This window comes from Rutilus rutilus (genome assembly GCF_951802725.1).
Source record: "Rutilus rutilus genome assembly, chromosome: 14".
NCBI lineage: Eukaryota > Metazoa > Chordata > Actinopteri > Cypriniformes > Leuciscidae > Rutilus > Rutilus rutilus.
Window position 1 is genome coordinate 24,538,534 of NC_140219.1, and position 14,327 is coordinate 24,552,860.

The 14,327-nt window shown below is 36.7% G+C and overlaps 1 protein-coding gene across 5 annotated transcripts in view; it reads right to left on the bottom strand.

The window, feature by feature from the left end:
• The window catches only part of enox2 (ecto-NOX disulfide-thiol exchanger 2), a 260,770-nt gene that overhangs the window by 214,479 nt on the left and 31,964 nt on the right, over positions 1-14,327 (bottom strand). For 2 of the 5 annotated variants that reach the window (XM_084429438.1, XM_084429437.1), the window contains exon 1: positions 11,877-12,015. The exons of 2 other annotated variants lie outside the window; for them this stretch is intronic. In XM_084429438.1, the coding sequence (XP_084285564.1) occupies positions 11,877-11,894 (18 nt within the window). In that variant the 5' untranslated portion in view covers positions 11,895-12,015. Of the gene's footprint in view, positions 1-11,876; positions 12,016-14,327 lie in introns of those variants that run through there. One more of the 5 variants, XM_084429440.1, reaches the window with a different exon arrangement.

Genomic DNA, 14,327 nt, shown 5'->3' on the forward strand with positions numbered 1-14,327 from the left:
TTAGCATAACTAGGTGGAAAAATGGAATAGCAAAAGATTGAACACCTCAGATTATTTTAGCTTCCCCGTATCCCGTCTAAGATGAGAAACAGTATGAAACTTTCATATCTCGATTATAGTAGCCAAAACGATCACAGTTACCAATAGGCCTATTATCACGGTTTTGTCAAACGTGCAAGAAATGTTCAAAAACTTTTGATACACACACACATACACACACTGAAATCAATCATTTCACCAAGTTTTATATTGAAAACCAACAAACAACAAATAAAATTAGCAGAAATATGCACTTTTCGTTTGCATAAACATTAAAATAATAACATTAACACTGACAGTCAGATTTTGAATGAACAAAATGTTGACTGGATGACTTACAACACAACACTTTCAGGATAAGCTTTTGTGCGTATAGCCTGCATTGTACTCTCTTCTGGAAGCTGTTCTCCGTAAAATGTGCAGCGCACAGACAAACGTTGGGGTTATAATGTTCAAGAACAGTGTTACAAATAAATTAACCACTTGTCAGCCTTAGGACAAACTTTTTCCAGGGTGTAAAAAAAATCTTCTCTAGCGCAGCTTAACCAGGCCTTGCCAACTTTTTTAACGTATTCAGTGGGCGGGATTATTTAAATGAGGATCTTTATGACTTCATAAGATCTGGAAAAAGTGTGTTGTGTAGTCCAAACAAGCCGTTCATTGTAGTTCTTGAAAAGTGGATTCTGTTAAATAAAAGATCTCCCTTTAGAGTGGACTTCGAGCTTTGTAACCTTGCAGATCTTTTTTTAATGCTCAAACAGCAACATTACACTAACTAAAGTTCGGCATGAAATGGAAGTTGCCATATTTTTCTTCCCTATTGTGATGTATATCCGAGAGTAACAGCTTGCTGAACAAAAAAATAAATAATATTGGGCGGGACTTGATTTTGTCCATGGGTAATTGATTGGCTGGTTGTGGTTTGCTATTGGTGGATCTCATGTGTGTGACAAACTGCCCCGCCCTCGTGTCAATAAACACATCATCAGTGAAGAGATGTCACTGCATGTGAAGAGATGTCACTTATAAATCATTTTTAATAAATACTGCAATATTTCATAAAAAAAAAAAAAAGAATTGTCCATTTTGATTTCATGGTGACTTTAACGCTAGACAGTATTTACAGCGAGTTTTTCAAAACAAGGTAATCAAATACGGTTTTAATGATAATTAACATATGAAACTAATCGTCAAGAAATCTATTGTGGTTTATTGTCAAACTGGTAACCGTTTCATCCCTAGTCCTGTATAAGCTGTACGCTGTCAGGGCCGGCAGTGTCCAGGCACCTTATCTTGCTGAGGAACGTGCTGGACTGTACCGTCTTTATTGGCAGGATGATGGAGAGAGCGCCTGCCTCCCAAGATAAACAACTCCTCTGTAGTCTGTGATGCTCACCTAGCCCTCGCTTTTCTGCTGGCATTGCACAGGCAGCTTCCAGCGTGATTAGCAGCCAGAGCTCTGCTGGGAAGAGCCGGCCACCCTCATTCAGAAACACTGGCACAGTGAGTGGGTGGAGACTCAGGCACATGTGAAGATGCTTCATTTACTGTATGTTGCTCACTTCAAGTTAAAGACTTCCACTTTGTCACTGTCAATACCCTTTACAAGGCAACAAAAAAGACTGCATTAACATGCATGTCTTCATATTTTTTCATCAAAATGTAATCATTTGCTCATCTCCAAAACAGATATGGGGCAGCAAGGACTTTAATTTTAAACAATATCCTACCCAGGTGCTGGCGAGTAGCCGCCCTTGCTCCACTAGTTGGGACAGCCAATTTTTACAACCCAACCAATTCTTGATTAATAAAATCTAGAAAAACACAATATATCGGTACCATATTTGTTACTGGCAGATATTAGACATTTAGTTCATTGGTATCGGCCAATATTGTACAGACTGTGCTCACGCTCATTTTCATATTTAGACACTTAGATTACCTTTGCCATTGTTTAACTCTCACTTAAAACTTTAAATGTAATAAAATGTGTCAATGTAAAAAAAGTACATTTCAAAATGAAAATCCATTGATCATAAATGTACACTGCCTTTCTAAAGTTTAAGAATTTCAAAATATTGTTGTTGTTTTCCAGCAAGGACACATTAAATTGCTCAAAAGCAACAGTAAAGAATTTATACTGTTACAAAAGATTTCAATTTCAAATAAATTATATTCTTTTGAACTTTCTATTTATCCAAGAATCCTGAAATAAATGCATATAAATATTAAGCAGAAAAACATTGATCTTTTTCTCTTTTTTTTTATGATTCTTTTTTACATTGATTTTCAACATTGATGGTAACCAAAATAATACGTTTAAATTAGATTTCTTTTGTGTTGGTGGTTTTAAGATTTGTCTTGTATAGTGTGTGTTTTGTATTGCTTGTGTGGTCAAAGATAAATTTAAGCCTTTGGTTAACAAAGTTGTGTTGTATTGTATTCCCTCAAGAAACGTGTTGTGGAAGTGAAATAAGTTGCAGGTGCCTTTTTACAACTTCAATAAGTGTGCAGTTGCTTTGCTACTTGAATCAGTGTGTGGACTCTGTTCCAGTTTTGTCATTCATACATCTGTTATACCAATAGTATAAATTTCAAAGTGGTACACAACAGGCACAGCAATTAATTAATGGTGTCTACTGAGAGTTTAGCGCAGACAAACTGACAACTCATCAGTAGTCACTAAACTGCATCATCCAACCCTGTCAAGCAATTATCACATTTGGGTATTGAAGCTTTATGAAGTGGGCCTGAAATGCAGGTGCAGTATTATCAGACCAGTACAGATGAATGGGTCTGAACTAGTCAGAATCACCAGAATAATTTAGCGGGAATTTCAGAAATCATGTCATGGTCCAATCCATGTCACAACAAAAGAATATTTGGTGCTCTAAAACATGGGAATAGTACAGACGCTGATATATTTTAAGCGAAGCGAAATTAAAGAACGAACTGGTGTGATGTAATTTTGAACAAAATCAGGCCAAAATGAAAGTTTGAAAAAGCTTGCCAAAAGAACTTTTTGGAAAACTGAAATTGTACTTTTAATTGAAAGTGACACTGACACTTTTTTCATGTTAATACTGTAAAGCTGCTGCTTTAAAGCAATCTATTGCATAAAGTGCTATATAAATAAAAGTTGTGTGATTTCACAGAGCTTGCGCACACATATTCACATCACTATGATCAGATGCTTTCTTAACTGCCGCTTACTTACTGCTGTCATTTTTGTTTTGTGTTTATTTTGTTATTGAGAGGAAAACGCACAGCACATATTTGCATATTCATCTAAACGTCAATCTCATCAGTGTGGGCAGCATTGGGATGTGTGTAACAGTATATAAGGTATTTTGAAAAATCTTTACCCTTGAGCGAAGAACGAAAAAGAACTTCATTAGTATATCGCCGCCCTAATAGACTTTTCTTGCGACTGAATAATTACATGCAAACTCACTCAGTACTCACCTAGCCTATTTCTCAGAAGGCGCATGACACAGTCAGCAGTCAAGAACGGCCCCCTTCCTGTGGACTACTATTCCCAGCTTTTGCTGGAGTCACAGAGACTCCCGGCAACCTCTGCAGTGCAGCGGAATAAGTGAGCTGAGTTTGCAGATTAGACCACCTGCCTCAACAATCCTGCCATCCTATTTATACCCATGACAATAAATTACCGCTGGCGAGCTGGAGACCGGGCTCCAAAAGGGGCCGACTCTACATATGAGCCGTGAGAAAAAGACAAGCACTAATGGACGCAGCAGTGACCTTATTCTTTCATTATTTATTTCACTTTAAATGAGGAATTGAGTTTCTTTACACCAGTTATTTGTGCCAGGCCTTTACATAAAAGCGCAGTTAAACTGAGACGCTTTGAAGGAGATCTGCTGTCGGCTGTAAACAAACAAGAAACGCGTTCTGGTGGGCTGACGTCTTTTCATGAGTTTCGCTTTGTGCACGCAAATGAAATCTTTTCTTGCGTTCAGTTGTTGAAACGGCTAACAGTCTGTCGAAAAGACGACACTGACAGGAAGTGCTGGAAACAATATGTATGTTGGTTCAAAGCTGTTGTTTTGCTTCAGAATCATTTTTGCATCATTTATATTCGATATAAAAAGAGAACCAAAATTCTTATAGGGATGCACGCTATAGTGGAATCATATTGTTTACATGTCAATATTAGATTGTCATGTAATGACTGATATTGGACATTTCATTGTTCATGCTCATTTCCTCTTTTACTAAAGTTAATCTTAATACTGTTAGATGTAATCTTTAGCAAATCTCAAAATTAATAATCATTTGACTGTAAACTCTAACGCACAAAATAACTGATTGGTTTGAGTAGGGCAAACTTAAATGAAACAAAACAGGTCAATCAAATTAACTCTTATAAGTAACTTTCTTTTTCTGTTGAGTTCTTAATCTAAAATGTTTTATTGTTTTGAGTTTTATTGAGTTGTTTCTTTTAATTGAGAAACTTAAATTTAACCGAAACTGGGCTGGGATTTCTATTTCCCAGCATGCTTTGCCATGGCACTCAAAAGTAAGAGTACATGCTAAAATTAAGTGTTATAATGTTTTTTTTTGTTTTTTTTGCAAGATTAATGTTAAGTGGGAGATTTAGTAGTGTTTAATGTTTTCCTCTGCTAATTTACAAGTGTTTCTGTAATGATGTTTTTTTGGGAGGGTGGGGGGGTTGCCATCACGCACATGGTGACTAGTGGAGCATGAGCTTGGTTTGAGAACAGGTGAAAGGTTCTGTAATGCCAGACTCATTCAGCAATTGCTATGCTATGCTGTTAAAACATTGTGTTATCAATTAGAAATTTAACATTAATTGAACTAGCTAATTAAAGGGTTAGTTCACCCAAAAATGAAAATGATGTCATTAATGACTCACCCTCATGTCGTTCCAAGCCCGTAAGACCTCCGTTCATCTTCGGAACACAGTTTAAGATATTTTAGATTTAGTCCGAGAGCTTTCTGTCCCTCCATCGAAAATGTATGTACGGTATACTGTCCATGTCCAGAAAGGTAATACAGACATCATCAAAGTAGTCCATGTGACATCAGTGGGTTAGTTAGAATTTTTTGAAGCATCGAAAATACATTTTGATCCAAAAATAACAAAACCTACGACTTTATTCAGCATTGTATTCTCTTCCGGGTCTGTTGTCACTGCCTGAAGTAAAAGAGGGCTGCCCACTCTCACGCATTCACCGTGAGACTCAATTGTCACTTTTCACACGCTCTCACGCCAAACATCCATTTTCTCACACAACTTACCGAAATGTATATTCCTCATACATAATATCGACCAATCAGTGTTTTTCAACCGCGCAAAGGTCGATATAACAGCTGGAGAACAATTGTCACATAACATTTACCTCAGGAAAGCCATTTAATGACTATGATAGGCTATATAGCACGTTATTTTGGCTAGAAAAAAGAGCTATATAAAGTATTTGGCTAATTATGTGTAGGCCTACTATATTACATATTTATTATATTTTTTACTTATATCATTAAACACAGTTGTTATTATGATTAAAAAAATGCATTATATTTAATTAATTTTTTAATTTTTATTACATTTTTACTGTCGACAGTGGGCCTCCCTTCCAAGCAATTTACTAGCGTTGCCATAGGAACGCTTCGACTTTTGCCACCCAGAAGAACGTCTATTACTGTTGTGACGTCATGGTGAATTGTCGTATACCGTACATACATTTTCAATGGAGGGACAGAAAGCTCTTGGACTAAATCTAAAATATCTTAAACTGTGTTCCGAAGATGAACGGAGGTCTTACGGGCTTGGAACGACATGAGGGTGAGTCATTAATGACATCATTTTCATTTTTGGGTGAACTAACCCTTTAAGATCCCTACTAAAATATTTAAGTAGAGATTAGATGATCATTTTAAGTTAAATGTATGATTTAGCTGACTCAAATATTTCAAGTTAAGAGTAATTAAAATGTATGAGTTCAAAATAAAAATCTGCAAGTTCCGATTACTTAAACTTTGGATTTCTTAACTTCTTTACTTATTCAGGTTTACAGTGTGTACATTATATTGTGATGCCTAAATTAATTTGTGCCATTTAACATGATTGCATTGTAGGTTGTTTCTTATTATTCAGTTAGACAAAATAATACAATTCTTGTTGATAACTAAGTCAATTATTTTCATGTTATGACATGTATTTTTATTTTTACTATTCACACAACCCGAAACATGATCGTACAAAAAGGTCCTTAAAATCAAAACCGAAATGTATTCAATAACATGGCATAGGCTGAATAGGAGGTTACACTAAAATATTATATAAACAACAGTAGATGTCTGATTTAACAAGTCTAAAACATAGCAAACACTGGGCCAAATATTGTATTAATATTAGCCAAGTAATCAACTTCACACACAAAAAAAAAAAACACCTCAGAATACGATGAATCAAAATAATAAATTTCCTTTCTAAATCCTGTTAAGTATGTTTATTTTGTTATTTGAACTATGCATAAATTGTATGGTTTGAATTTAGCATTATTTTAATCTAACAGAGCCGTGCCCCATTTTTAGGCCTCGAGTCTCGACACACTAGATTCAGACGACATGCCTCTCTTTTTGCCCAGAAGTTATACAATTGATTGATTTCTTTACATTCCAAAATCATCTAAATATAAGAGCATTTCCTCTTAGACAAATCAATGAGCATGTTGAGGAAGCACACTGCAGCCATTCTCCTAGCAACCCAGCTTGTCAAGCGCTGCATGTCAATGTGAGTCATAAGAGCAACAACTGTTTCAAGTATGCGGGGTCGTCTGCTTGTGTAAAAGAGAGAACTATTCAGAGCATGTTACTAATACCTTACACTTGGGCACTTGTCAGGTTCGTTTCTCTCCCTCTAGCTTTTGGCCTGATACCCTGCTTAATGCCATTTAAGCCTCCATGACACCCACAAGCACAGTTTCGGAATGGTTGGTCTAACCCTGGCTCAGACAGAGGGCTAATGTTAATCTCAGTAAACAAAGCTGTTAGGCTCCTGACTGACAAGTTTAATTGTAATCCTCTTGGATGCGGCCTGCAATGAAAAAGCAATCAAACACAGTCTAGTGGAAACTGACCAAAACATCTGGGACAAATGGAGCAAGTCGATTATTGATTAAACCAGGGTGGTGCCGCCGGGACAGCTCAGGTAACTTGGTGTCCCAAATATAAAACCAGAAACTTACGAATCGGAGAAAAACGTTAGTGGTGTTTCTCAACTCATCACCACGATGCCAATCTATTCTGGGTGGTTACCAGGGTGTTACTATGCAATTCATAATGTGTTTTTGATGCACTGCTATGCAAACTTCTATGATATTTCCTGGACTGATATTGCTAGGGAAAGTTTTTCCAAGCATTTTATCGTTCACTAGGTTTCTGAAAGAAAATCTGAAATGCTCTTCTATTGTGCTTTAGGTAATAAGACTTGAGGTTATTCAATAGCCAACTTTCTTGAGTAACTCTTAGAACAATTCATTTTTAGCCTGAGAGGAAACTGGAGGCTGGTCAACACTGACAGCATGCAATTAAACTGCTTGTTCTGTTCGACAGAAACATTTTTTGTGTTAATAACAAAAAAGTAGCATTACTTGTCATTGACAACTTTTATATAAATGACCTGCCAGAAACCCTGACACATACAGCAATGAAATGTGGTCAGAATGAGGGATTGTACAGCACAGTGCATCGATTATCAACAGATGAGTGATGAATTTATTTGGATCGTGAGACTGCTACTTTAATTTGCTTCTAATTTACGACATAACACAAATGAGCAATACCTCTAAACTTTCATAGACATTAGGGCTCATTTGCACAGCATCTGTGATCTTTTTAAAAAAACATTAATAATGGCTACATTTAATAGATATAGCCGATAATAGGCAAATAATTTATGTCTCTGTGCATTTCCTTATAATGTGGTTTTAATCAGCAATTTGCATGCCTGAAAAAGAATTGTATTCCTCAACTTCAATCGGCCACAACACAAAATAGAGGTGAAAGTAGACCATAATGAATGTGCCGCCTGCATTATAACATACAAACCCACAACACTGGCCTATATAACTACAAAGGAGCCTTTTTTATAATCAGAGGGAGCAAAGCTAAGAAATTGCCTTCACACCAGCCTGATGAGCATTATAGTAATCTGTGTGTGTGTGTGTGTGTGTGTGTGTGTGTGTGTGTGTGTGTGTGTGTGTGTGTGTGTGTGTGTGTGTGTGTGTGTGTGTGTGTGTGTGTGTGTGTGTGTGTGTGTGTGTGTGTGTGTGTGTGTGTGTGTGTGTGTGTGTGTGTGTGTGTGTGTGTGTGTGTGTGTGTGTGTGTTATATCTGTTGGCAACAGGAATAATTGTTCTGTGAATTGTACTCTGCATAAGTGTGTGAAAGAAATAAACTCAAATAGAGGACAGGGGCTTCCTGAAAAGCCCACACACTATTCAACATTACGAATGACTTATATAGCAAGAAGCAATTTACTATCACTTCTCTCAACCCTTTGGACGCTGGATTCATTTAATATTGTACGCAATCCTTTAGTTGGTTATTCACACTGTAGGTTTGTCAGAGTGGTAACATTTTAAATATCACAGCACACAGTTGAACTAACTCCATGTTTTTAAAAGTTAAAGATCATTGCAAATATTAGCAAATTGAAATATTAAATTACTTATTAATTCATAAGAAAACATTTTAAACATTCTACCAGACTAAGTGATTTATAATTGCATTGTGTCATCTCAAGTTAAAAGAATAAAAAATTTAATATTCTGAACTTTTTCTACATTTCAAGTAATCTGTTTCAAGTAATGTATGTGCCAAAGACACATCAATTATTCTGTTTTGATTACAATTAATATTTTATTCAAGTGAGAATAGGGAAACCCAACACACACTAGAATTGTTTGGTCTTGATACATTAAGAAATACTTAAAATCTAAATACACCATCAACACATAACATTGTTAATAAATAAAAAACTTTAGCAGATTTCTGTATGAAGTGCACTTCATTAAATGTTGTATAATGTTGAATAATATTCCTTTAATAAAATGACTCATTCAAGCATCTGAACGTGTGTCAATCTGACAACACCTTTATCTCCCAATCACTCAAGATAACTTGTGTGCGAGTGAACTGAGTGTAATTAAAGGTACAGTATGCAACTTTTGGCCCTCTAGCCGTTTAAAAACAAAACTGCATGCATTTTTTGTGAGAGAACATTGTTTTGGTTGTGCTTTGGCTCTGCGTGACTGTGAGGATGAATATAGTTATTCTACTTCTCAAAAACATTCACTATTAGGCTTAGGGATGTTAACCGATGACCGTTTGACCGATGGTTGACCGTATCAACGTTAACCGATCAAAGTTGTCGGTAGTCGGTAAAAAAAAAAAAAAAAAAAGTGATCTCTAAATTAGGCTATTATAGACAGTGGACTAAACGCTACTACAGTTAGCCATCTCATTCCAAGATCTTTTTGTGTGAAGTGAACAAATCCCTCACACTCAGGTTTTCATAACTGGCCTGTATGTACTTAAAGGTGAACTAAGTAACTTTTTTACCTTAACTGAACAGCTTCGGAGTCATTGGAATGGTTATATTACTTATTTCGGGTTGAATGGTGGTCGTTTCGCACCCCCCTGGTGCCCGTGAGCGGAAAATCCGCACTTGCAACTTTGAGCCGGCGAGCCGCCGGCCGCCGCGTCAGGAAGTATCGCGTGATATCAGGTCTCGCGATGTAAACAATTGCTTTACGGCCAAAAGAAATCTGCTAAAATGCCGTCATTATTGCGCTCCCTCACGCTGTTCGAACCTGAATGAAGAAGACGTTTTAAAGAATGTCCCATCTGCTTTGATGTCGTTGATCTACTAGCCTCTGGTGTCCGAGAATCACCAACGAGTTTTTACAACAGTGTTGTCAAATATCTATTCCGAAGCTGTGGGGGGAGCTCTAGAGAGAAACCTGCGAGCAAAAAGCGAAAATACAGCGAAGAAATCCCGAAACTACTGAGCCCCGCTTTAATAAACCAATAAAAACATTTGGCGCGAGGTCACAGCGTTTGGGTTCGCCCGCTCACAAGGTTTGTGAAAAGTAAAGGCTACAGGCTAAAACACTCAAGGTTCGAGCCAGGGCAGACGACAGGATGAAGCGTGCAAAGAAAAGTAGTGTGTGGGACCAATTCACCAAAAAGAATGACACAGATGTAAGTTGCAAATTGTGTGATACAGTGCTTAAATACAGTAGTAGCACATCATCTATGATGTAAGGTGATGATGATCATCATCTTTCTTTATTATTGTTAGCACTACCTCAAACTAAAGCGGCGTCTCTTCGGAGCTGTCATTTTCTTAAATGAGCCGCGGCAATGTTTCAAATGAGCTTCTAACGCTAGACAAACGCCTTTATTTTCAACGCGATCACCTTGTACCCAAACCATTTCGAAACTAAGGAGCCATTTGTCCTCCTATTACATACAAGTTCCTCAGCGCCGCGTTTGCGAGACTCATGTTTCGCGCTGTGGGTGATTTAAAAAAAGTGACGTGAGTGGAAGGGCGACAGTGTGTGTGTGAGCGGGAGGCAGAGCGGCAGAGAGATGCGACAGAGTTGTGAAATTGCAGGCGCGGCTCGAAATGGCTGTCATTTCAAATAGCGTAGCATATTTTAAACTAATCGGTTAACCGGTTTCAACCGGCTAATGAGGCTCGGTGGTCGGTCAAGAATTTTTTTAGTTTTCGCCATCCCTAATTAGGCTCAAAGGGTTTGTTCATCCAAAACTAAAAAAAATACTGTCATCATTTACTCATCCTCATTCCAAACCTACTCCACCTCTGATCAACTATAGTATTTAAGCTCATTCAACGAATGCTCCGCAGTCTGTCGCACAGACATTTACACCCACCTCCACCCCTTCACCTCCTAGCATCTTCATAATAGAGCAGTGGACTCTGTATAGATGCTCTATGTACGTAATCATTGTATCTCCTTCTGTAAACATATGCTAAGAAACATTTGGGTATTAAAAGGCTTGGGGGATTTGTGTCTCAAGGCTGTATCTCAAGCTGTCTTGTATGGCAGCTCGAGCACCTTAGAGCCTCTCGCCAAATCCAAAGATTGTCAATCAATTTCATTCTCAAAGTAGTCCTGACTGAACCAAACATTGAACAACACACATCAGTTGTGGTAAAAAAATAAAAATAAAAAAGTATGTTTGCATGACGTGCGAGAACCAATGAGGTTGAGCTTCCGTTTACGATCGCTGATCATTGATGTGATTAAAAGCCTAAATTAAATATATTCAGCATATAAAGCGATCATGTCTCTAAAAAAGAAAAATAATCGAACTAAACCGCTCAATTCATATGGATTTTAGTTCTACGATCTCTTTATGAACTTTCTGAAGCGTCAATGTGGTAGTTATGTAGACTGTAAATGGAGGGACAGAAAGCTATCAGATTTCATAAAAAAAAAAATCTTCATGTGTTCCAAAGATGAATGAAAGTCTTACAGGTTCGGACCAACATGTGCATGAGTAAATGATAACAGAATTTTCATTTTTGGGTGAACTAACCTTTTAAGAAATATAACCGTTTTAGACGGAAAGGATCTCAAACTGACTAGCTGAAGAGTTTACTGTAGACAATAAACACGGCACTTCCTTGAAAATAAATTCCAGCACAGCGCTATAACAACAATAATAATGAACAGACCCTTCACAACAGATAACGTTTTACGATTAACTGTTAGAGAGCTACATAAGGCAATATATCGGTTCAAAAAATACCTTACTCACCTGTTGAGTAGTAAACATGCCATCTCTGCATCGCTTTTACAACATCTAATCCCTCAGTTTTCACCATCTCTATGAGCCAAATCCAATGTTAATTCTCGTTTTATTACAAGCTCTGTCGTATTCTCTTTTTGCCAGCAGACTCTCCTCTGATCTGGCAAGAAAAAAGAAAAAGAAAAAAAAAACTTCAAAAAAAGATTCCCCAGTGGTTCGAGATTTAGCGTGCTCTCCATGTTAACTTTCTCGCTCATTGTGACTATTGAACTAAACTGTATGGAAGCTTGTTTCCGCCACAGAATAAAACATTTTAAGAGATAATTGCGACTTTTTATCTCACAATTGCGAGTTTACATCTCGCAATTCTGACTTTATTTCTCAGAATTTTGAGATATAAAGTCAGAATTGCGTGAAATAAAGTCACAGTTGCGTGTTATAAAGTCAGAATTGCGAGATATAAAGTCAGAATTGCGTGAAATTAAGTCGCAATTGCGTGTTATAAAGTCAGAATTGCGTGAAATAAAGTCGCAATTGCTTCTTATAAAGTCAGAATTCGGACTTTTTTTCCTCGCAATTGCGACTTTATATCACGCAATTCTGACTTTATAATACGCAATTGGGAGATATAAAGTCGGAATTGCATGATATAAAGTCGCAATTGCGTGTTATAAAGTCAGAATTGTGAGATAACCTATTCTGAGGTAAAAAACAAAACAAAAAAGTCTGTCTTTTTTTTCCCCCTTAGAATTGGACTTTATATCTCACAATTCTGAGAAAATATGTCAGAACTGCGAGATATAAACTCGCAATCGCGTGTTATAAAGTCAGAATTGCGTGAAATAAAGTCGCAATTGCGAGAAAAAAGTCAGAATTCTGACTTTATAACACGCAATTGCGACTTTATATCTCACAATTCTGACTTTATAACACGCAATTCTGACTTTATTTCACGCAATTCTGACTTTATAACACGCAATTGCGACTTTATATCTCGCAATTCTGACTTTATTTCACGCAATTCTGACTTTATATCTCGCAATTCTGACTTTATATCTCGCAATTCTGACTTTATAACACGCAATTGCGAGTTTATATCTCGCAATTCTGACTTTATAACACGCAATTGCAAGTTTATATCTCGCAATTCTGACTTTATAACACGCAATTGCGAGTTTATATCTCGCAATTCTGACTTTATAACACGCAATTCTGACTTTATTTCACGCAATTCTGACTTTATATCTCGCAATTCTGACTTTATATCTCGCAATTCTGACTTTATTTCACGCAATTCTGACTTTATATCTCGCAATTCTGACTTTATATCTCGCAATTCTGACTTTATATCTCGCAATTCTGACTTTATATCTCGCAATTCTGACTTTATATCTCGCAATTCTGACTTTATATCTCGCAATTCTGACTTTATATCTCGCAATTCTGACTTTATAACACGCAATTCTGACTTTATTTCACGCAATTCTGACTTTATATCTCGCAATTCTGACTTTATATCTCGCAATTCTGACTTTATATCTCGCAATTCTGACTTTATAACACGCAATTGCGAGTTTATATCTCACAATTCTGACTTTATAACACGCAATTGCGACTTTATTTCACGCAATTCTGACTTTGTTTCTCGCAATTCTGACTTTATAACACGCAATTGCGACTTTATTTCACGCAATTCTGACTTTGTATCTCGCAATTCTGAGAAATAAAGTCAGAATTGCGAGATGTAAACTCGCAACTGTGAGATAAAAAGTCGCAATTATCATTTAATTTTTTTTTTTTTGTGGTGGTGGAAACAAGCTTCCATAAAACTGAACTAAACTATTCCACTCCAACATACAAAGTTACATAGCGCACCTTTAAAATACATCAGTTCAAGTATGGTAAATGTTTTCATAAGGATTTGAATGTCCTGAATGCTACACAGATAAAACCCTAAGACCAGAAACTCGGGGAGTGTGTGACTTTATATCTCGCAATTCTGACTTTATTTCACGCAATTCTGACTTTATATCTCGCAATTCTGACTTTATAACACGCAATTGCGAGTTTTTATATCTCACAATTCTGACTTTATAACACGCAATTGCGACTTTATATCTCGCAATTCTGACTTTATTTCACGCAATTCTGACTTTATATCTCGCAATTCTGACTTTATATCTCGCAATTCTGACTTTATAACACGCAATTGCGAGTTTATATCTCGCAATTCTGACTTTATAACACGCAATTGCAAGTTTATATCTTGCAATTCTGACTTTATAACACGCAATTGCGAGTTTATATCTCGCAATTCTGACTTTATAACACGCAATTCTGACTTTATTTCACGCAATTCTGACTTTATATCTCGCAATTCTGACTTTATATCTCACAATTCTGACTTTATTTCACGCAATTCTGACTTTATATCTCGCAATTCTGACTTTATATCTCGCA